Source organism: Engraulis encrasicolus, chromosome 17, assembly GCF_034702125.1.
Source record: "Engraulis encrasicolus isolate BLACKSEA-1 chromosome 17, IST_EnEncr_1.0, whole genome shotgun sequence".
Taxonomy (NCBI): Eukaryota; Metazoa; Chordata; class Actinopteri; order Clupeiformes; family Engraulidae; genus Engraulis; species Engraulis encrasicolus.
In genome coordinates this window covers 12,655,068-12,679,788 of record NC_085873.1, presented here as the reverse complement: position 1 = coordinate 12,679,788, position 24,721 = coordinate 12,655,068, and the positions used below count along the sequence as shown (strand labels likewise).

At 42.8% G+C, this 24,721-nt stretch overlaps 2 protein-coding genes across 3 annotated transcripts; one reads left to right on the top strand and one right to left on the bottom strand.

Annotated features, from left to right (window-relative positions):
* Positions 1–7: 7 nt before the first annotated feature.
* On the bottom strand, positions 8–14,527 carry si:ch211-28p3.4 (zinc-binding protein A33). Of its 2 annotated transcripts, XM_063221766.1 has the most exons (6): positions 14,378–14,527; positions 13,581–13,676; positions 10,346–10,573; positions 6,040–6,059; positions 5,246–5,388; positions 8–3,630 (listed from the first exon to the last, which is right to left on the bottom strand). In XM_063221766.1, exons 1-6 carry the CDS (start codon positions 14,393–14,395, stop codon positions 3,053–3,055), a joined length of 1,083 nt encoding a protein of 360 aa, XP_063077836.1. In that variant the 5' UTR covers positions 14,396–14,527; the 3' UTR covers positions 8–3,052. The 2 variants fall into 2 exon arrangements, with proteins under 2 accessions (XP_063077836.1, XP_063077837.1); XM_063221767.1 differs by lacking the exons at positions 13,581–13,676; positions 14,378–14,527 and adding an exon at positions 13,455–13,569.
* Positions 14,528–21,217: 6,690 nt separating this feature from the next.
* plekhs1.4 (pleckstrin homology domain containing S1, tandem duplicate 4) lies at positions 21,218–24,349 on the top strand (the record flags this gene model as incomplete). Its single annotated transcript, XM_063221468.1, has 4 exons — positions 21,218–21,339; positions 21,749–21,883; positions 23,712–23,766; positions 24,341–24,349. Coding segments are annotated over 4 exons (321 nt in total), but the record flags the coding sequence as incomplete, so codon positions are not given.
* Between the last annotated feature and the right edge of the window lie 372 nt (positions 24,350–24,721).

Sequence of the window (24,721 nt, the reverse complement as noted above, 5' to 3'; positions counted from 1 at the left end):
CCATGAAGATATGAAACAATCAAATGCTTGAAAGGAATCTGTACATTTTACTTTTTATCGTGTGCCATGCTGTTCCTTCTGTTCACTGGTTGTGTCCCAGACTGAGACAGGCTGATGCTTTACCTCAGGAGGCTTTACCTAATGCTTTAGATGTACAGTAAAACCAAAAGACTGTACAGCACATGTCATCCTGCAATCAATGTGCATTTCCTCAGTTGGGAATGCGCTAAAACGAAGCCTTCCACACCAATAAACTATCAGATACAGACACAGAAACAAGATGCCTTGGAGATGAGACCAAATGGACTTCATGAAGTTGGGGGGCTGGGGAAGAAAAAGCCTTTTGCTGTACTACTCATGACTTAACTTGAACCAATAGTTTTAATAATCGACACAGTTTTGCTACAAAATATTTAATCTTGAAGATACACAGCTACAGTACTATGTTTCAATCCTCTCCGGGAACTTCTTCAGACCATTACCATTACAGAAGCACATTGAGCTTCTACATTCCAGGCTTTCTTAACTTTCTACCAGTTTCCTGTGGTATTTAGATAGTGTTGCCCTCTGTAATGTTTTTTTTGTCCCCACACCCTTTCCGGTCGGATTAATCTGGAACCGCTAAGAGGAACACCAGAAGGGGTTGATGGGTCTGAACTGTTGACTCAAAGCACAACTGGCCACTTTTGTTTATTGTCCATCCGCTTTTAGCAAGCTGACCTACCCCAGGGGCTCCATGGCTATGCGGTCATGTGGGGGTGGGGAGGGGAAGGTGGGGTGGGAGGGGGCGGGAGGGTGCTGCACTAAATACTATCCTGTCACGACTTGAAACGGAGCCTGAAAGAGTGACACCAGCAGAGAGGTATAAAGTAGAAGTAGAAGTACTGTTTCTGATATAATTACAACACTAGTAGCATGGTATGTACTTACTTGCAACTATGTAATTTCAAACTACTAGCGTTGTAATTACATCCATACATCTACTTCTACATTCTACATCTCTGGACACCAGCGCTAGAGCAAACCGCACATCTGCCTGACTGAATTATGGCATCTTCACAATAGTCATTTTTTAAAATGCCAAAAAAAATGTTTTTGAAATGCTTTGAAAATGGGCCTTTGTGTAGCACATGACCTCCTATATGGGTTAGCTTGTTATTTGAATACTTGCTGGATTTTTTCCTTTTCTTTTTTTGTCATGCTGTCTAAAGGGATTTTAGTCGACAGAGGCAGCTAGCATATCACTCGTCTATTCACAACACACCAGTCCACGCAAATGAATGCACTCGTCCAGCAATGTAGCGTCCACGCCTGGAGGTAGCGGAACATCATAACGGTGCTACAAACTGTGCCTTTCATAGCTTTAAAATAGTGCCTGTCTTTTCTCGAGTAAAATGTCTAGTTTCATCTTTCCCAGTCACCTTGAGCAAATATCAATCATTTTACTCTGTACGTTCTATAGTACAGCACAGTTGAAATCTTGAGTAAACTATATAGTTTTTTTCCCAAGTCAGATGATGATGTGACATTGAAATGGCAATTCATGTGTATGGAATGGTTCTCCTGTCGTGAACCCTGTCCACCACACACACACACACACACACACACACACACACACACACACACACACACACACACACACACACACACACACACACACACACACACACACACACACACACAGTATATCTACACACAAACACACATACACACTCTAGCTCTGTCTTGCCTCCACACTCTCTCTCACACACACACACACAAGGATCCTTTTAATAGTAACGTAGTGCCCAACATTGTATACAGGGAGTTGGAATTACTCCCCTTGTTTTGGAATGGAATTGAAGGGAAGAAAAATCTTACTTTTTAAAAAAGTTAAAAACTTTTTTTAATGCTTTACAGTGTTTAATGCAATTGTCCTCAGGAATATATATATATTAACACGATTTGGAACCATGATTATATTACATTTCGGGGCCATGAATTCCCCTTTTGAAAAAAAAAATTACTGTGGATATTATACTAAAATGCCTCTTTTTGAATCTGGGGTAGTACATTTGTTAAAATGACATCGAATGAAGACCTGTGTAAAACCCTATTTTATTGTATTAAAACAAAAATGATCAACTGTGCAATTTGTTTCCATTTTGTTCAACATTGTCGTCTCTCTGCCTACATACTGTATAGTGTTATCTTAGATGATCATCATATACCGGTACCTACAAAGCCCTATAACCTGTTGCTAGAGGTTCATGTCATGCTACGTTTGATAATGGCTCAATTACAAGCAATTTTAAAACTCTTTCCTTATTTCTTTTGTATTACCGGTCAAAGGTAAACATAAACCTATAAATACCATATCTCAAACATCGATACACAATTCTATGTACATTATGGCTCCAACTCTGTGTTATGAGCAGATGCACCAATCTTGTGTAACTAGTTAATCTACTTAAATGTAGCTGGTAATATGTGTGTTCATCAGAATAAAAGGGTAATTTCAATAAGATCCATAAACATGTACTTACTTCTGTAATGTGTTATTTAACAGTACCATCATAAGAGCGGCATGACACTGTCATAACACTTTGGCTATTGTCATAAGTTGACATTGCTTGAGCTATGAGTGTATGTGCAGAGCCTTTTTTTTCAAAGTCTGTCCAACCCAAAAATGTCATGGCAATAGCCAAATGACACCTAATGTAACTCAATAATCACATTTATGACATTGACATAGGCCTAATCTATATTACTCTTAGATAACTGTCATGACAAAGCAAAGTGTTACTGTTACTGCTAATAATGCTCTACTCAATACCTAAATGGAGGAACTACTCTGATTTACATTGACACCATTGGTGAAGTTGAAGAGCCATATTGTACACTCAACAAATCCATTTACTCTGCCTCAATATACACAAAACAATAAAACACATAAAAACGCAAAATGGTTACACACTGGAACACAGGAATTCATAGACTAAGTGAATTTGTATAATGAGGAAATTTAAAAAGATTCAAATCAAAGGGTGGGCCTGGAACTGCTAGCTGCGGTTCAGAGGGTGGGCCGGGACCTGCTGGCATCCACGATCTCCAGTGGCTTCCAATTGGTCCCCTGGTTGTCGTGTCCGGGACACACGGCCTGCAGCAGCCTATCGGTGAACGTGCCCGTGCAGAAGCAGTACAGCGGCGTCATGGTCTCGGCGCCCAGGAAGCACACGAGGCCGCCGGGTGCACTGGAGAACACGCCGATGCGCTGGAACGCCCGGCCCTGCACGTGCGTGAGCTCGTGCGCCGCGCCACGGTGCCAGGCGTTGTACCAGCCGTTGAAGTACTCCACGCACCAGGAGTCGGCGCCGCGGCCAAGCCAGCAGTGCTCCTCGCTGCCCTTGCGGGGGATGCTGGGATACGTCAGGCCCAGCTCCCAGTACGTCTTGCCGTCCACCAGCACCTCCCAGTAGTGGCGGCCCTCGCGGAAGCCCTCGCGGCTCACCGCATTCAGCGTGGTGTCGAAGCGCGCCGCGTTCTCTGGGACCTCCTGCCACGTGTCGGTGTAGGTGACCGAGTCGCCCTCGGGGGACACGATGAGCTTCGGGTGGGCCGAGTTCGGGTCTAGGACCACTTCGGACGCATCTGTGTGTAGAAGAATAGATAGAGGATGCTGTATATAATATAATAATATAATCAGATGGGCTGAGTCCGGGTCAAGTACTATGTTGCATCTGTGGGTAGAAAAATAGATATGAGGCCCCTGACGGTAGGGCACTGGGTTACTGCGCTGGCGACCCGGGTTCGAATCCGGGCCGGGTCATTTGCCGATCCTTCACCGTGTCTTTCTCCTTACTCATTTCCTGTCTCTCCTCCCCTGTCCTGTCAGAAATAAAGGCAAACAATCTTTAAAAAAAGAAAGAAAAAAATAGATATGAGAGTCCGGGTCTAGCACCACATCGAATGCATCTGCGGGTAGAAGAACAGATGCAGAGATATAGATATGATGTAGCCTAGTCAGGTGGGTCCAGGTGAGTCCAGATCCAGTATTATGACGGATGCATCTGAGAGGAGATACTGAATTCATTTGTGGATGCGTCTGCATCTTTGTGAAGAGGGGTGGAATTATCTAAATAATAGTACTTTTAATTAATACATTTAAAATGATCCATTTTATACGTGGTTCAATTAGTATTCTTTAAAATACTACAGATTAAGCAAGGCAATAGTACATTAATCCTCAAAAGGACCCCCGTCTATGCAGGGCCAGAAAAAATGGACAGTCTCACTTGAAGCTGCGTGGATTTATTAAGGGGATTTATTTGCCGCAACTTGATAATCATAACAAATTGCTGTGAAATTCTGAGGTGAAATTGACCATGACCCTACTGCATCACCCTATGTCATAACATACAGTATAACAAACACACAATTAGAGCATTGCAGTCGCATAATCTCAGGATCATCTTTGGATGGAAAGTACCCGCTCAAAGTACCCAGTCGGACGGGAAATACTTTGTGTGCCAGTAATGTCATGTAAGAAATAACCAGTAACCACGCCCAGAAAACCGAAGCAGTAGTGAGGGTTATGTGAGCCTACACCTACAGCCCATGCTCTGTGAGAGTATTTGCTCTGTGCAGTTTTTGAATGGTATGACATTGCATTATGAAAATGAATCATGAATATTGTGAAAACGTAACAGCTTTGGAAGAGCCTTTTGGTTACAGGGACCTGGTAATAACACTGTCTTATAAAAAAGTGCTTTGTTTATTGTAAATCATGGGAGGCCATGGAAGCCATATATGGAAGAGTTTCTTGGTGATGGTGACTTGTGAGCTCACAACTTTAGTGGGGGTTAAAAAAAATGGGGGGGGGGGGGGGGTGAAGAGTAGGACAGGAAACGAGTGGGAGAGAGATGGGGAGGGGTCGGCAAAGGACTTGAGCCGGGAATCGAACCCGGGTCAGTTGCATGGCAAGCGAGTGCCCTACCGCATGGCCACGGCAGGGCCAGCTTTAGTGGGGCTTTATAGTGCCTTGTGGATCGTGGTAAGGAGTATAAACTCACAACTCTGGAAGCGTTTCGTGGTGACAGAGGCCAGTTTAAGTGGGGGCTAGCTAGTGTGGCCTTGATTTGTGTATCGTAAAACAACAGTGTAAGCTCACAGCTCTGGATGAGTTTCGTGGTGACGGGCCAGTTTTAGTGGGGCCTAGCGAGTGTCGTTGTAATTTGTGTATTGTAAGGCAACATTATAGACTCACAGCTCTGGAAGAGTTTCTTGGTGACGGGGACTTGTGACCTAATGAAGAGCAGCAGGTTGATGGTGAGACTCAGCAGCTGCTCGTTCTTAAACTCGTCCATATGGATCAGCTCCGGGTCCGTATGCTTTAGCGTGGCCGATATCCTAAACAAACACGCGGGCGCGAACACACATACACACACCCGCACACAGACACAGACACACACACGCATGCACGCACGCACTCACGCACGCACACACACACACACACACACAAATATAGTAATTAACACATAGTATGTGAATATGCACACACACACACACACTCAAGCAAGAAAACGCACATACACTATATGATGACAATATGTTGGTCTGTCTACCACTACTAAGCGGTTTACCTTTTGAAGGGCTTTGCACTCAATGTAGGTCTGTTGACCTTAACCCATTGATGCCCAAAGCACCTGCAAAAAAGGCTGCTGAATGCCTGAGCCCTTTTTAAGAAAAGTTGCCCTCGGCCTATAAAAACCTATCTCAGCCTCTGAAGCATATAAAAACATGCAATAAGTTGCATTTAAACGCTAAGACCCTCACCTTTCATTAGAATGTGTTCATTCATCTCAAACATAAGATTTGTAATAAATTTGTCTCAAATCTCATGATCCTGAATGTTGCCTTATGCAGCTCCAGGCGCCAAGGCCATTGTTGCGCATCGCAACATCCAGCATCAATGGGTTAATCAAAGACAAAAGCCCACAGCACATGGCATGCAATAGCCTGCATGCAGACATGCAAATGAGCTGCATAACAAACACATACCTCTCCTCTGTTTCCGTGTCCTGGCAGAGAAAAGATACGAAAGAAAGAAAGAAAGCAGAATGTGAGATGGGGACAATGGACACCCATCATGCAGGGCCACTGCTAGAAAACCTGGGTGGCCCCGTGAAAAATTACAAATTTAGCAAGGCAATACTATTAACCCTTTAGTGCAGAGCGTCTTTCGTAACCTCATTGTCACAAAAATGGTATTGACCACACTGTAAAAAATAGCTGCAATTCTGCAACAGCATTCTACTGTTTTTTGAAAAAAAACAGACAGCTACTGTGAAAATATTACTTTGAGTCAAGTATTGAGCATAAACAGTAAGTACTGCACAATAGCAGCATTGGCCGTTGTGGAAGCAACCAAGATATTTTAGGCAGCACCATTGAAACCCATTCATCCTCCACTTGTCCGTGGTCGCCATCAGGCTGCAATAGCCTACCACCTGAAGAACTTAAGTCATTCTCACTGGTTAAAGATTCTCTGATACTAACAAGCATTAAACAATTTCTAAGGAAACTACAATACTTAACAAGTGTTTGATGCAGCACATTATGATGATTTTCATCACTATGTTTTTGATATGAGAGTGTGAATGGCTGAAACATTTTAAGAATTTGAACACTCCTGCAACAAGCAGCCCCATCTAAACCAATCTGCTAATCAGTGCCTGGCCTCATCTGAGTAGGGCTGTTATGCCATTATTCAATTACGGCCTTCACCTGCCAAGGGCCTGATGACTCTGGTCACATGGTACTCTTGCACCTGTATATAAATCTGGACTATCAACACTTCAGTTGCTTGCCTGTCTGCTGGCAGGCCTGCATGGCACAGCATAGCACTTGCTTGCCTACAAGCTTGCTTACATGTTTGCATACTTTCCTCTTTGTGAAAGCTTGCTTTGTGGCACTTGCTGTATGTGGCATCATTTGTGGCATTGTTGCATATAATGTGCCTGCTGCAAATTAGGCATTGCTTTGAGAGCTAGCTTGTAGTGCTGATTGTTTGCTGTGCTACTTGGTGCAAATTACATTTTTAAAGACTGACCAATGCTATATTCATCATTGGCTCATCAAGAGATACAGCAAAAAGCCCACCTCGCACACTATCATTGTAACATAGCACTGCGTACTCTAAAATTGTATTCATGCCCACACTTTCAAAGGACCACCGCAAACTATTATCTCAATAAAGCATAGCGCCATAGTATCATGCTCAAGGCACTCCAGTCATGGTGAATGATGGGAGGGTGGGGTGGTAAGATGGCCAGGGTACCACAGTTATGGAGAGTGATGGGTGGGGTGGGAAGTTGCCAAGTATGACCCAGTATTTACCTGTCATCACACAGTACAATTCAACTGTTTAACTGAAATGTACTGTTATTTTACTTATACTACTGCATAAATATTGTAGAGCACTTTTAGTATAATAGTACTAATACTGTGAACGTTCTGTAGAGTACTGTTATTTAACAGTTCAATTGCTGCTGAAAAAAATGTATATACTGTGATACATTAAACAGCACTTAGCTGTATTTGATGTTTGGTGTGAAATAACAGTAGAATTACAGGTAAATATAATTGCCAGTAACTGCCGTTATTTTGCAGGGAAATTTCCTTACAGTGCACGTCTTAATCGGGTACTTAGACTCTTATTGTCATAGCAATGTTGTTATGATGTAGTTGAGTGTTTCCAGCAAAGAGTGAATAGGCCCGTCAATGGGCCCATCTCCAGTGAGAGGTTACCATTATAGCCTGTAATATATATCAGAGATGGGACCAAGTCTTTACCAAGTCTTTAATAAGTCACCACATATTCTACACACAATATCGATAGCTACTTTTGGTCATGAATTCATTACCTCTCCACACTGCTATGCATGTCAACATTTGCCAGTCACATTCTTTACAAAAAAGTTGGCCTTTTGGTACCGATTAAGGGCAAATCATTTAATTTTCATTTTTTAATGATTTTTTTTCACATATACAAATGCAGAAAATGAAATATATTTAGACTTGACATGCCAATGTAAGTCATTGCAAGCTAAAACTGTCAAGTCAAGTCATGTCTTGAGTCAATAGAGTACAAGTCAAGTCAAATCAGAAGTCGTTCCTAATATTACCAAGTCAAGTCATGAGTCATCAATTTGTGACGCAAGTCTGACTCAAGTCCAAGTAACAAGTCACAATCTACATCTCTGATGTACAGTATATGTTATAATATTAATAGTCTTAAAAGGCCCCACTCTCATTGTCAGACCCTTAGAATCGTCCTGACCTCCCCCCCATTACAGGACACCTGCCTGTCACAATCAGTAAGTAATTTTGTGCATCATGACCTTATGTCTCATAATTAGTGGCCACACTGATTATAGCTCTGCCTGTCCAGTACAACACAGTGGCATTTGAAAGATGGGGGAACAAAGGGGTCACTTGTGTCAGGCCCAGGGTGAGAGGGGGCACAGAATTGGGTCCTCGTTGCATTGTATGTATTGGGTTTGGGGCCCTTTCCCGGGCTCGGCCAAAGCGGTCAGCAGCCCTGCATGACGTTATGACTCATAATTTGTGGTCACATTGGATTGTACTGACTAGAACACGGTGGCATTTGAAAGACCCCTGTTGATCTTCTCGCCTCTGACAAACTTCCTGTCAATGGGAGACACGCCAGGCCAGGCTCTGTCCATCAGCACAGAGTACCAGGCAGACCAGACCAGTAAAACGAACGAACGCACGCACGCACGCACGTAACAACAATATTTGTGTTGGATTTATAGTGCCCATATCTTTGGTCCCAAAACAGACCCATTTCCCGCTTGTCTACCTTAGTGATGACATTTTGGTCCCCACATTGATATTTAGGCAAATACACACACACACACACACACACACACACACACACACACACACACACACACACACACACACACACACACACACACACACACACACACACACACACACACACACACACACACACCCTTGGGGTGACTGCCAGTGTAGGAGTGAACGCTCATTGTGGAGAGAGTAATAATAGCTCACTATTTTAATAGAATAATAGCCAGACATGTAACCTCCTGACCGGAGACACAGTTCAGACATAATTAGTTTTGGTTGCCAGGGTCCCATGCCACAGTCCACTATAGTGCCTGCTGTTTGAAAATGATACTTCATAATATTCCTCATCAAGCACCAGTGTGTGCATAGTGTGTGTGCGTGTGTGTGTGTGTGTGTGTGTGTGTGTGTGTGTGTGTGTGTGTGTGTGTGTGTGTGTGTGTGTGTGTGTGTGTGTGTGTGTGTGTGTGTGTGTGTGTGTGTGTGTGTGTGTGTGTGCGTGCGTGCGTGTGTGTGTGTGTGTGAAAGCACCCAGGTAAATCAAAAACAATAGGCCAACAATAAACGGAACATTAGCCTACTTTTACTAACTTGTCCGTTTGTACTATCTCCATGCTGTGAACTTATCTCAAACTTCCTTACTTTTCTCATGTCGTATACCTCTTGCCTTGGTCATTTTGATGATGACCACTACTGGATTGTGAAGACCGATTGCAAAATGTATATTTTGCGTTGCTTGTCAGTTCGACAGAGTTCTGACATGCGAGACATGCGAGTGCCCTGTAGGTTCACAAGACTAGCCTACTGCGAAATCTCTGACTAGATCCCTTTCTTAGATTATCATATCCCTAGAATTTACCGGCCAAATGGCTAGTGAAACTCAAGTTGTAACACGCCAAAGCCCATTTTTACCCGCATTTGACACACTCTCAGTGTCAAGCCCTGATGTGTGTGTGTGTGTGTGTGTGTGTGTGTGTGTGTGTGTGTGTGTGTGTGTGTGTGTGTGTGTGTGTGTGTGTGTGTGTGTGTGTGTGTGTGTGTGTGTGTGTGTGCGTGTCTCACTGTGTGCTTAACACCTGTCTATGACATACTGTACCTTTTCTGGGACTGACCAAAGATACAATCAATTAGACCATTGACAGAAACAGAGTAGAACGTGTGTATCTTCATCTTAAACCTGCCACTTTGAGCCATTGGAAATAATGAATTTGTGCTTGCATCCATTTGAGGAAAATTTTAAATTAAAGATATATCCAACTGTTTGGGTGAAGTTTGGGTGGATCCCGGCTACTTATTTTTCCTGTGCAACATATCCAGAAACGATTGATGAGGAGGAGACGGTTCATAAGGAGTTTTTTTCCGTATTCAATAAGAGGTATGGTTCTAAGCTGCCATCATGTGACATGTGGCACCTTGAGTAAATGTAATTAGTTGCTTTGCACCCCTGTAAGTATAAAGTAATGTATCTCACCTTATCTTGGCCCGGCTGTTTCTGCTGGCTGGTGCTGAGTTCGGAGATCTGTTGGTCGATGTGTTGCGTGAGGGCGTAGCAGCTCTCGATGTGCTCCTCGATGATGCGCTCCGTCGCCTCCGTCTCCATCTCCAGCTGCGTCAGCGTGATGCTCAGGTCCTCGTCCAGCACGCGCTTCATGTCCGCGTACTTCTTCTTGATCTTCTCCTTCAAGACGTTGGTCTTTTTCTAGAGGGCAAGTGCACAATAGATTTGGCAGAGTTAACCCTTGGAAGGTGTTAAGGTCTTTTGGACCCGTTTTCAGTTTTTTGCTTGAAAAAAAGATTAGCTGACTCATTTTCTGTGATGAACATGAATCTGGGAAAGAAAAATAAATTATTGATGTATATTGATGTACGTGCATCAGTAATTTCTAAAAGGTTTGATACAATACTGATCAGATGTTTAGTGGACAAGGCAGAGGGTGAAATATGTGGGGAAAGAAGTGCAAAGGTCAATTCAATGATTAATGGAGGAAGACCAAGAGTGTTAATCCTTTCATGCAGCTGGCCAGAGATGCTATTCATTGTTTGCCGAAAAGTCTATTTAAGCGACATTGCTATGATGACATTGGAAAGGGGGTTGGATGTTTTAGTGGCATGTGACATATGCCAATCCAAGTGAGGTGACATGATGCTATTCTTGGTTATGATCGGCTACTACGGCTACTGCGGCCAAGTTTGCAATGCCGAACTGTGCCTATACCAAAACTCATTCCTAATCCTAACCTGTCAATGAACAATGTGTATCCACCAACTTATAAACATGTCGAACTGTGCCTAGACCAAAACCCATTCTATCCTAACCCTAACCTGTGAGAGCCTGAGCAAAGGAGCCAATCAAAGAGTGGGGAGGTGGAGGGAGTGATGACTGCAATTTGTTTGAATACAACTAGACACAATTGGCTTATGGGCTATGTACAGTATATGCCAAATTACACATTCGTAATGCCTAATAAATGATCATGGGCAATTGTAAACCACACCTTTCCTGCGGGATCAACCCCTGCAGAATCAACCCCTGCATCATTCTGTATTTTTCATCTTTCACTGACAATCAGAGCCGCTGGTAGCTTTGGCCAGGCCCTGGGGAATCCTAATGGGCCCCAAACCCAATAAATGTAATGTGGAACCATTTCTGGGCCCCTATCTCCTTGGGTCCTGGACAACTGACCCATTTGTCCTCACCTGTTGGGTTGCCCACTCAATATACTGAAAACTCAATAAACTGAAAACTACTTTATGGGTATTATATTGTAACAATGTGTGTCAAGTCAGGCCACTGTTGAAGTTAAGAGAACAATGGGAGATGAACACTGCACCTTTATCTTTTTTCACCCAAGCATTGGATCAAATAATTAACTTTAGACCAAGTAATTTCCCTAGCAGTGTTTGTTCAACGTTTATGTAAACATCAACCTACTTCGCCATGCCATGCACCCAGCTGTGTAGTCTACTTTTTTGAAGTGGGTATACTGTATATTCGAGCATTTTTTGAAGTGGGTATACTGTATATATTTATGCCATTCTAAATAATGGATCAATCAATTTTAAGTGGGTATACTGAAGCCCCTAAAATTTAGAAGTGGGTATACTCCGTATACCTGCGTTCTACGTAGACTACACCACTGCATGCACCCACGTATTGTACCAAGTGTTTTCCTGGAAATGTTTGTTCAAGGCTCAGAGGCTGACACCATTTTCAGAGATTTCTGGTTAGTCATGCTTCCTCCTACATTCACATATTTTTGCTCTATTTGCACCATCCAACAAAGTAAAGCTTCTGGCAATGCTTGACAATGCTGGCAATGGCAATGGCAATGCTGACAAAATGGTGCAATTTTGTTAGTCCTGTTCCCACCCACATTTACACCTGCACATTTCACCTGTACTCACTGTGCACCCATTAGACTAGTGTTTCTCAACAGGGGCTCTAAAGCCACCCGGGGGGGCGTTAGGAAGCCACAGGGGGGCGTGTACAAGCTGAGGGGGGGGGGGGGTGCTCCGTTGTCACTGGGGGGCATTAAGTCTATTTTAGTTTCTAATATGCATACAAGCTTATGGTGAGCAAGGTTGTTACATGAGACTGATGATCTCCAGCCCAAGAAAATGCTCAAAACCCACCTGGAGGTCATGAAGCTGTGCAGAGCTACAGGTCGAGCAAGAGTCAGGCAACTAAATCCCGCCCAATTTGAGCTAAACACTATTGATTTCTATGGCCATAAATCTGCCCTTTTACCCTTTTTTAACCGTAGAAGCTCATCCTAACGTAACGTAATTGGGCGAGAAACCGCCCAATCTGCCAACACTGATGATGAGGTCAAGGAGGACTTGGCAGGCTAAGATGAGGTCAAGGGGGCTTTAGTTCAGAAAATATTGAGAACCACTCCGTTAGACCACTAAATGTTCCTGGTTAACCCATTTTAGCCAAAGGCAACTGCAAAAAACACCCGCTGAATACCTAAGCCCTTTTTGGGAAAGGGTGCCCTCTGCCTATTAAAATCTAAATATCTCAACCTCCGAAACACATAAAAACATGAAATAAGTTGCATTTAAAAGCTAGGACCCTCTTCTTGCATTGGAATGTGTTAATTCAGTTTTAACAAAACATTTGTAATATAAAAGCTCAAATCTCAACAGCCTGAATGCAGCGTATATGTCGCTTCAGGCGCCAAAGGTCAAATAACGTATGCGTAGCATCAGACTAAAATGGGTTAAAGCCAGACAGGGAGGGACAAATAGGATAGGTCGGTTGTCCTGACCCCAAGAGGAGGAAGAGAGTATGGATAGCCTGGAAAATCCCATGCTGCTTTGCACAATTGCTCCAATCTGAAAGACAGCATGGCATCTACCCTCAGCGAGGGTTCCCAATTGTGGTCTCTGTCTCTCTCCAGTCAGAAAATGGAGACGTGGAAAGGCGACGACTGCAGTTTGTTTGAATAGATACAACTGACACGATTGAATATGGCCACGTATGCCAAATGATACACATTCATAATGCCCAATAACGAGCCGCCGTCAATAGTTAGCCACACACCCCTACAGGATTTTCAGTAGGCAGGTCTCCAGACCTTAGATCACTTGTAATTAGACTTTCAGATGCCTTTTTTCCTGTGGTCAGCAAAAGATGTCAGCGGCCCTGTGCCTGTTGATGTTTGTTCAACGTTTGTCCAGTTCACTTCCTGGTTCCTGCTTACATTTACATCCACCTGCTTGGCAGAAAGCTTCTTCATGCGGTAGGCGATAGCATCTCTCTGGCGGCTCAGGTACTCTTGCTGCTTCACTAACACTTCCTGGATGGAATCAAGACACAAAGAGAGCATTATTATGTTGACAAACTGAAAGTACCACAGCAGAGAGAGAGAGAGACAGAGAGAGACAGAGACAGAGACAGAGACAGAGACAGAGACAGAGAAAGACACAGAGACAGAGACAGAGACAAAGACAGAGACAGAGACAGATAACCAGAGATAGGAATAGAGGGAGGAAGAGATGGGAGTGGAAGAAAGAGAGACAGATGGAGAGAGGGGTGACTGTGCGCACGTCCAACAGAGAGAGAGAGAACAACACAGATGGAGAGAATGATATAGAGAGATAAAGAAAAAAAGAAAGAGAGATCAAAAAGAAAGATAGTGACCAGTGAGCACCAGTTAACTAGATTGGGGAAATGAATGTTACTAGCCTAATAAATAGATACATCAAAAATTCAAACATATTATTTATAAAAATGATTTCTTCGTAGAATGACGAAGTTGGTGGGTCAACGGACGCACTGATGATGGCTTAAGGGCTGAAACCTGCTTGTGGACATGGTGGAGTAATAATAATAATAGGCCTACCTGTAAATAATGAGACTCAGCTTGTGAGTGCGTTTCTTCTCTCCATTTTAATTTTGCAGTCCTTTTTACACGCACCCAAAGGTATTTATTTTCCTTTAGTAGTTGAGCGCGTGTATCACTGCTAAACGAGACGTTAAACATGATTGAGTACTTACGTGAGATTGAGTCTTCATGCCTGATTGAATGCCCCGAGTTCAGATGATAGCAATACGTCCACAATAGGCTACTGTACCGAATGTCCTTCCACCGCAAGCAAGAGAGGACTTAGCGCTGTCACAGACGCGACCCAACACGTCTGTTAAATATATGGTGAGGTCAGTCTCCTGAATATGTAATACGGTTATTGGACCACAAGCAAGCAGTGACTGGGTAGTTGCATGGGTGGGTGGGTGTTGGGGGGGCTGTCAGGGAACAGAAGCTGGTTGCACGATGGATGGGTGTTGGAGAGTGTGAAGGCATTATATTAGGGGGCTGATGGTGGTGGTGGGGGGCCAGAATTAGGAATAGTAGGTGTCAGTCATCCAAGTGGTAGTCAGGTGGGTTTTTGGAGGGGGTGGGGGTTGGGCGGGGGGGCGATTGGGGACTGGTGTGGGTGTTGACGGACATGGTGGTAGTGGGGCGGAGGGAAGGGGGGGGGTGGTAGCGGAATGTGCTTCGCAGAGTATGAAGGTGGAGGAGGTGGTAGTGGTGGGGTATGTGTTGGTTGGATGGGGGGGGGGTTGCATGGTTGGGTGTGTGTCAAACGCTGTGTGTTCGTAGTGGTGGAGGGACCGGAATGTGCTTCGCAGAGTGAGTGCATGTGTGTGTGTGTGTGTGTGTGTGTGTGTGTGTGTGTGTGTGTGTGTGTGTGTGTGTGTGTGTGTGTGTGTGTGTGTGTGTGTGTGCGAGCGTGCGTGTGTGCGTGGTAATTGTGTTGGTGGAGGTTGTGGGGGGGGATCAGAATGTGCATGCCATGGCTGGCGTCACTCTTGCCCCCGATTCTCCTGCTATCCAGGGACGCGACTCCATTCTTACACGGAGATGCGTAAATCTTGGCATGGCAGAAAGGGGCCGAAAGAGACCCAACACATATACAGTAGGCCTGTGAGTGTGTGTGTGTGTGTGTGTGTCTGTGTGTGTCCCTTTCACCTACTAGAGTTAAATACAAATGCACACACACACACACACTCCATCTTTTGTGCTGGACAGACGGCTAGTGTCAGTCAATATGTAGCCACCCCCACCTCTCTTCAGGGAAAAACACAGAAGAAGTACACACACACACACACACACACACACACACACACACACACACACACACACACACACACACACACACACACACACACACACACACACACACACACACACACACACACACACACACACACACACACACACACAAACGGATATTCTCTGGCCCTAATGGTCCCTATTTGTACTGCCGTATGTTATCAGAATAGCTATGGGGGAACAGCGGAGTGGCATTTGCAGAGGCACAGGTGACAGTGGACTGCCATTGGCAGCGGCACAGGTGGCTTCAGTGTAGCACTGCAACAAGTGTCTAAAAATGGTTTTCATTGGTTTAAAGCACATGTCCATCTCAGTGTGCCCATGTGTATGTGTATGCATGCAGGGGTTTGAGTACCAGTGTGTGTGTGTGTGTGTGTGTATGTGTGTGTGCGTGTGCGTGTGTGTGTGTGGATTTTATTTCACAGTATTGATTCAACCCCTTTAGTGTGGGTTCTACTCTCTATGCGGTGAAATAAAACACTGCAACATTACTTTGCGTGTTTGTCGTACTGTATGTCTGTTTACAAGTGTAAGCGTATAGGCAGGGATATGCATGCATGACACATCACAGTTGCATCACAAATCACCTTTATGGCTCACAGTAGACACGGAAGCCAACAGCGGGGACAAGCAGGTCTGTGGTCCGGGGCCCAGAGAGAAGAGGGGCCCAGAATTGGATCCCCATTACATTGTATGTATTCCATTTGGGGGGCTTTCAGATGACTAACCCCAGCCTGGCAAAAAATATCAGCGGCCTTGACTGCATATTCCCACCGTGTTGAAATAGTGTGGGTCTTTAAAAATGTACACCTACTCCCAGGCAAAGCTCTGCCTGTCGTTGACACTTACTGACAAAGCCACCAACATCAGTCATCCTCGCTCTCTTTCGCTCGGTTTCTCTCTGTCTCTGTCTCTCTCTCGCTTTCTTTGTTTCTCTTTTTCTCACGTTCTTTCTTTCTCTCTCTCTCACATACACACTCTTACCTCTCATTTTATCTGCATATCTGAGTTTCTCTCTCTCTCCATCTCTCTCTCTCTCTCTCAAAATCCAATTCTCTCTCTCTCTGTCTCGCTCACACACACACACACACACACACACACACACACACACACACACACACACACACACACACAGCAAAACAAAACACAGAGCAGATCCCTTATTTCCTCATACTGTGCGCCGAAGTACCCAGAGCGTGCATGTGTGTGTGTGTGTGTGTGTGTGTGTGTGTGTGTGTGTGTGTGTGTGTGTGTGTGTGTGTGTGTGTGTGTGTGTGTGTGTGTGTGTGTGTGTGTGTGTGTGTGTGTGCGTGACCGTGTGTGCAGTAAGTAGCCTACATGTATGATCGTGTTAAATTTGAAGTCACTCGTGTTCCTCTGTGTCCGTGTGGAAACATGAGAGTGTGATATAGGGGGATGACATGCAGCTAAAAAGCCCCCGTTCTAATTTCCAAGCACGCCCACAATGTCCCCCCTTTCAGACACGCCTGATGCCCCAATCACTCACTAAACAACCTCACACAACACACACATATAGCCTACACACACACAAACACACACACACACACACACTCTCACACACACACACACACACACACACACACACACACACACACACACACACACACACACACACACACACACACACACACACACACACACACTGTAACTTTTACGGCGACAGACTGCGTGGACGCGAATACATTCAATTAATTTTCAATGGGATGCAGTGACGTCCTCGAAAAAGCTTCTTGGTTTGCGGCGTGCCGACTAGGACCGTTGACGCACGTCAAAAAGTTGGGCTCCCTCGAAGTTTATGCAAATTGCTCACAGTGAACGCAGCACATTATCCAATGAATGTCGAGCACAGGAGGATTTCCCATGACACCAACGGTTATGATTTGCTGCTTACAAATAGTTTTATGATGGTTTATCACACTTTTTAATGTGTAATTTATAGACAACAAACTATGAAGTGCAAGGTCTTTGTGCCTGGGTTAGCAGTAGTAATAGCCTTTATTGTCCCCAAGAGGAAATTCGTTCTCACCACACAGGGTGCAGTCGCCGCAAGAGCAGCGCCCATAAGAACACCTGTCAACCCACCTGCACATTACATGCACAATACAGTATACAGGACTGTTTTGACCACAATCACGACAACGTAGAGGTTATCAAATGAGTGAGGTAAACACATGCCCACATAGGGCAGACTTTGATATTACTATCTCTAGTTAGCTTGCTTAATCAATATACACTTGTAGAAAAAGACATTTCCTGTTTAGTTACAGTAACTGGGTCACTCATTAAGCATTCTGTCAAGACAGGGAGTTGCATCCCGTTGCAGTGCGTTGAACAGCCGCAAAAAATGTGAGCAGGGCTTCTGCATGAATGTAATGAATAATTAAGCTATCGGACAACATTGCAACCTATAATTATACCTGTAGGAATGTTTTGGAAACTCAACAGAAATCCCCCTCTCCTCTCCATACAGCAGGCGTGGCTTTGGTCACTGTGGTGTGGGAGTGGCTTTGGTCACTCTGGGTGCAGGCTTACTACATGGAAAAACACATCCTTGTTGGCACTTACTGTGTCCTTAGTTTTGTCCCCAAATGCAGATAAGGTATTTTTCAAAAGCTGAGTATAATTTTAGTAGGCCTATTCAATATCACTATCACATACAGCATTCTTACACCAACACCATAACACAAACACTTACTCTTTGTGTATATTTCATGTATATTTCACACATGACTCTTCATACAAAATCTAAGCTTAGCTGCAGTATAATGTTAAACGCCCTAGGACTGCTCATTACCTTTTGCAATGTGCAGGGATTGTAATGTCAGTATGTTGGTCAGGCATTTCCCACACTTTACTTCATTGTTTTCATGCATGCAAGTAATGAACATGCACAGTGGTGTATAGGCCTATGTTTGTTTTTCATAACTTGTTTCAGTAAGTCTTTGATATTTCCTGAAATGATAGAACAATGTTGTGTCATCAAACAATAACTAGTCCTAACCTAACAACCTCCTGTTTTACCTTCACATGACGTCACATAGGCCTCCCTCGAAGAAAGCACTTGGCAAGTGATTAGAGAGAGGGGGGGGGGGGTGTCAACAGGAAGCAAAATAATGTAGGCCTAACACTCCTCCTTTCTCACTGCATTCCTCTCGTCTTCCTGAAGTATAACCTGAGTAACAGTCTCAGTATCAGTGTCAGTTTGCACAGTTTGTCTCAGTTGCAGTTGCATATCACTCATTGGTGAGTAAAATACTAATGTTATTGCTTGAGCTTATATAAAAACTTCAAGTGTATAGTGTGTGTAGTGTGTCGTGTGCTATATTAGCAAATATGCATTTCAAAAGTGTTTCATTTGTTGAGGTTCTTTTTTAAATGAATACAGTATTTACTTATTTATTTATCATTTATTGTTTATTTTGTGGTGATGGTGAAGGGCATTTGGACCATACTATGTTATTGATGACTTGTACCTAATGTTATCTGAAAGACAGTTTATTTCACATCATTAAGAGTTATATTAACATGGCATTTTTACTGTGTAGGTAGTCAAGCAATCTTACTCTTCTATAAACGTCTTATCTCTTTGTTACAGGTACAAGCACTGACATCACAAACTATCTTCAACAATGCTCAAGAAATGTATGTATTAATCATGAATAATAATATATTGCTGCTTTATTACATACGGTATACACTTGCGCTCAATACTAAGGACTACTTTATTGAGATTTGAATGTAATATTATGGTTTCTATTATGTGTTTTACATTTTTCTGTCTTTCTTTCTTTCTGTCTTTCTTTTGCACATTCTTCCAAATTGTGATGTGTCTTTGCCTCAGTATCAAGCTTCACTACCTACCTTGAGGACTATGAGTTAAGGTCCGGATACCTACACAAGTCACCCCCATCTCACCTCAGCTCAATGGTGTGTGATAACTATGAAGAAAAGTGTGCGCATGCACACACACACACACGCACACACGCACGCACACACACACACACACACACACACACACACACACACACACACACACACACACACACACACACACACACACACACACACACACACACACACACACACACACACACACACACACAGCAAGTGAGAGCAAGAGAGAGCAAGAGAGGGGGGGTGAAGGGTTAAGTTGCAAATTGCAAAATGAGGTAAGCACCATTTTTGTTAATTTTGCATTTTATTATTGGAAATGACAGCTCAGACGTCTGATCATCTATGTGAGAATTCTTGCCAATCAAATTTTTTGAGAACATACTTTTTAAACCTTTATCAAACTCATTTTGCAATGCAATATAATGCCCAATACAAAATTGGCAATTGCCTGAAATGTTCCAAAATGGATATACGCCATTTTGCAGCAAAGCTCTTCAATTACTGTTTTGTATTGTCAGGGTTGTCGGGGAATGAGTAAGCAGCAGGGCTGGAGCGGGAACACAAACTGGTTCGGGCATTTTTGGTATCAGACAAGTCCCTCATTCCTACCTCCATACCAAACTTATGATGAGCTCAATCCAGTGTATATTAAGTATTAGAGGTGTAAATAATATCGAAATGTATCGATATATCGCAATAATATTATATTCTGATGATTGAATCGAATCGCATCGTGTCGTGGGGAATTCTTAAGTATCGAAAAGAATCGAATCGCTGGCCCCTGCCCAATAACTTAATAGAAGTGGAAAAGTAATTGGGAAAAAAATTGAATCGAATCGTATCGTATGGTATCGTGGGGCATTCTTAAGTATCGAAAATAATCGAATCGTATCGCACTGAATAATAAGATATCGATATTGAATCGTATCGTCATGGAGGCTGTGATTTACACCCCTATTAAGTATGCACTGATGGGCCGCCCCGTCTAAATTGTGGGCTGGTCTCCAAGGGAAAATTTGAAACAAACAAACAAAAAAACAAACGCATGTTGGACCACCGAGAATATTCCCTGTATGCCCGATTACCAGTGCAGCCCTAGTAAGCAGTTGGGAGGACGGGTGGCATTAATGTGCTGTAAGGTCATTTAAAGATCCAAAAACAATCTGCAGTTAATATTCATAAACGTAAAGGTGCACTGTTTTACGGTGTCCATTCAAAAATGTTACCTTTTCAACAAATTGTATTCATTATGACTGGGAAAACTGCATTTTCATACACGAAAAGGGGGATCTTCTCCATGGTCCGACATTTAGAATTTCCAGAAATAAGCATTTTAGTCACAAAACTTACCGTCCTTTGGTCATGTCATATTGGTTTATTATTTATTAACATTCATGAATAGATCAAATTTGGCAATATGCAGCACAGTTTCAATGATCATCATAGTTGCAATACAATCTTACACGGTACACCTTTACCTGTACTGTAGGTCATCTAAAGAGATCCAAGAAGAATTTTGCAGTGTTGATTCTCTGCTGCTCTGTGGAGATCCTCTGAAGTGTTCAGTGAAACTGATAACTGATGTGGGCTGCCATGGCCTAATGGTTAGTGAGATGGTCTTAAGATCAGAGGATTGCAGGTTTCCAACCCTTCCACTCCCTATACCTACATCCTTGGCCCTTGAAAAAGGCACATTGCTCCACAGACTGTCATCAGTACTGATAACTGTGCATCGCTTTGGATAAAAGTGTCAGCGAAGTGTAATGTAATGGAATAATGGATTATGCTATGCTTATCTGCTGATATTGCCACAGAGATCCTGGACTCGTCGTTATTTTGTGCTCTCCAAGACCAGTGAGGAGACCTGGACCCTGAAATACTTCAAAAATGAGAAGAAGGAAAGAGCTCTGGGAAAGATTTTGGTGTCTGAGTAAGTTGAAACTAAAGTATCTGAAGAAAATTGAAATAAAAATCATAATAATACAGACTGTGGTGTGTTTATTGATTGCAGTGTTGTAGTAAGTTGAAGGTATTTTTTAAGGAACAAGGTATTGGTTACAGTCCCTGGGGCAGTGTGGGGTTACTTATGAAATCCATCTTGCACTTGTTTGTTGGCTGAAATTATTTTACAGAGACAAAGCTACACATGTACACAGACTTCTGTCTGTACTCCTCAGTATGCCTTGTAATTTCAACGACTGTATGTCTGGTAATATCTGTATGTCCACCTAATCTCCATACTATTTTATTTGTTAAAAACTACAGTGCATGAAATGCAATGAAAATGAAAATATGAAATAACGCATCACAATATCATTTTCATATGATTCATCTTTCAGCATCTCCATGTTGATGTTCTGTCCGGAGAGCCACAGTACCTTTGGCCTGATTCACGAGCACTTCAGGTGTCCGAGCGCTTGCGTGCTTCTTCTGAGAGCTAAAGGCAGAGACTACTTCCTCGTGGGTGAAAACAGGTCAGGCTGCCCACACATTTATAATAGGCTGGTGGCGAAATCATAACTGGTGGCGAAATTGCGCCATTAGAACCACATTCTCTAACCATCATTGTTTTCTTTTGCTGTCAATCCACATTGAGAAACACTAGAGCTACTTGGTGGAAGGGCTGCTGGAATGTTATGCAGACCTGCTTTTAATAGCTTGCCAAAATGGTAACTAGCAAGTTTGAATCTGTTACTCAAAGGACCAGTTCAGTCAATTTCAATATGCTGTTGTATTGCTCACGCTACCCTTGACTTGTCAGTACCCGGTGATGCCACATTTTTTGGCTCAGCCCTTTCCGAGATATGAGCTATTCTAATGGGGGCAGCGTTTGTTTACTTTTTTTTTTTAAATGAACATAGACCTACTCCAAATATTTTCCCAAAAAGTACCGCTGTTTGCTAGTTGTCTTCTGATGTTGTATAACCTTTTGGATGTTTTTGGGAATAAATAAAAAATATATTTTTGAAATGTAAACAAAGAGCTGCCCCCATTACAATGACCAGCATCTCGGAAAAGGCTGAAGGAGAAAGAAAAAAATCTCAGGTAGGCCTACTGACAAGTCCAGGGTAGTGTGAGCATTACAACTGCATGTTGAAATTGACTGAACTGCTCCTTTAAGACTCTCCATCAAAATCATAGAAATGTTGTTATTAGGCCTAGTTGAGTTTTTTCAGTCAGAGGGCCTGTGATCCCCCAAAAAAGCTATGATGTGTTGACATGTGGTTCAATATAGTGAATATAGGCTACTTACTAAAACTGACCTGTTAGCTACCTGCCCTCATACATTTTTATATTTAACAACCGTCTCCTTCTTCTCCACTATGGCTTGTGTATCTCTCTCTCTCTGGCGTGCGCGCACGCACACACACACACACACACACACATGACACACACACACACTAGCTGGTGCTGAATGTGAGGTCAGTGTTATTCTGAGTGGTGTTCAGGGCCACCTCAGCAGTGTTTCCTGCCTCTCTTGATAGTTGATGGACGCTGCGGCAGCTGAGTTGTGCCATCGGTCTGGCTACATATAGGCCTACATTTTGCCATACTACTTCAAAACTGTTGCCGTGTTGATTCAACTCTATTCTGAGCACATATGGTTCCAATGAATTTTAGTGTTACTTTTCACCCTTTGAGTGTTGAACTATCACTGTGAATCCATATGCTCTAAAATAGTGCTACATTAAACCCTCTAAGTGGTAATTCAACACTCAAAGAGTTAAAATCGACCATGCTCAGACCAGTGTGGACTGAACACTACTGCAAATGGTACTGCATAGAGTAAAATGTAACACTCTTGTAATTGTACTCTAATTCTGGTTCTAGTACTCTCTCTCAGTGTTGAATTAACTCTTTTATGCAGATAACTTATTATAAATTTTATAAAATGCAATCATGTTGTTGGGTTTTTCTCAAACAGTGAATGAGACTGCTGTCTATCTGTCTTCTTGTCTGTTTGCGTGCTCCTCGGTGTCAGAGAGACGGCTGGCATATTCGGAGGAAGCCTCATAGCAATAGGCATCTAAATCTGTCCTTCTCAGGCTATTTTATAGAGTGCTGTAACTAGCAATCAACAATACATTTACGATGTCTGTCAATTGCAGCATCAATCTACCGCAGCAAATTAAATTATTCATAGATGTGCGCACACATAAACATACAAACAAGCAGTTGCACCCTGTATTACAAGCAGCAGTTGTTTTCAACCAAAGTGACATAAGTGTTGCACAAGCCAATGCATAGTACAAATGGAGAAGTGCTAACATTTGACAAAGTCTTCTTCTCTTTCTTTTCTAGCTGGGAAACTGATGGCTGGTTCAACGCTCTTTACTCAGTTCTGAGAAGTCATGAGGTAAGTACTGAGTACAATGTTTAAGACTCAATACCAATTATTAGTTCATCATGTCACAGCAAGACAAAATGTTAACATATTGAACATATTTAGAACAAGTTTTATTCCTGATTAGTTAACAGCTGAAAATGATGGATGCAGAGATTACACCGTCCTTAATATAGGCATGCATACAACATTTTAAATGAAAACTTAATAAAGAAACGCCAAGGGCCTTTAAAGTTAAGTAATTTACTCTAGCCGATGACCTTTTACACAAATAAACCTGGTGTCAGAAGTTGAGGACAGAGTTATACGTTTCAGATGCTAACCTTTGGCCTGATAGTTTGATGTTTATCATTTCCAAAAATAACACCATTAATGCAGTGTGATGATATTAAAGCAAGTTGTTTGGCCGTAAACACTCCATAAATAACATTAATAGAGTAATATTATACACTAATGCAAGTCGTAAAGGATTTTGAAATGCTGAGCAGTGGTAACCTGTGCCAACGAAATGATTCAGCTGTGTGCATGTATCTGTTATTCAATGGTGCTGATGTCCTCGTGTCTGTCTGCAATGTGCTGTGTTTAGGTCATCTGACAACGGCTGAGTGTACATATGTTTATCTAATATCTGAATATTCAATGGTGCTGATGTCTCCATGTCTGTCTTGTATGCTACGCACGTATAATGTATGTCTTTAAGTTGGTTGTGACAAGTTGTGATGGTGAAAATTTCCCCTTGAGGACAATAAAGTCTATCTATCTATCTATCTATCTATCTATCTATCTATCTATCTATCTATCTATCTATCTATCTATCTATCTATGCATCCAGACCAAACCTCGCGCTATCTCCGCACCCCCTGCACCCCCTGCACCTCTACGGAACACTCAGGACCCTGAGTTGGTATGTGTTCAGTTATATCCATTAAATCAGTTATATCCATATAATCCCTTTTTGTTTAGATAA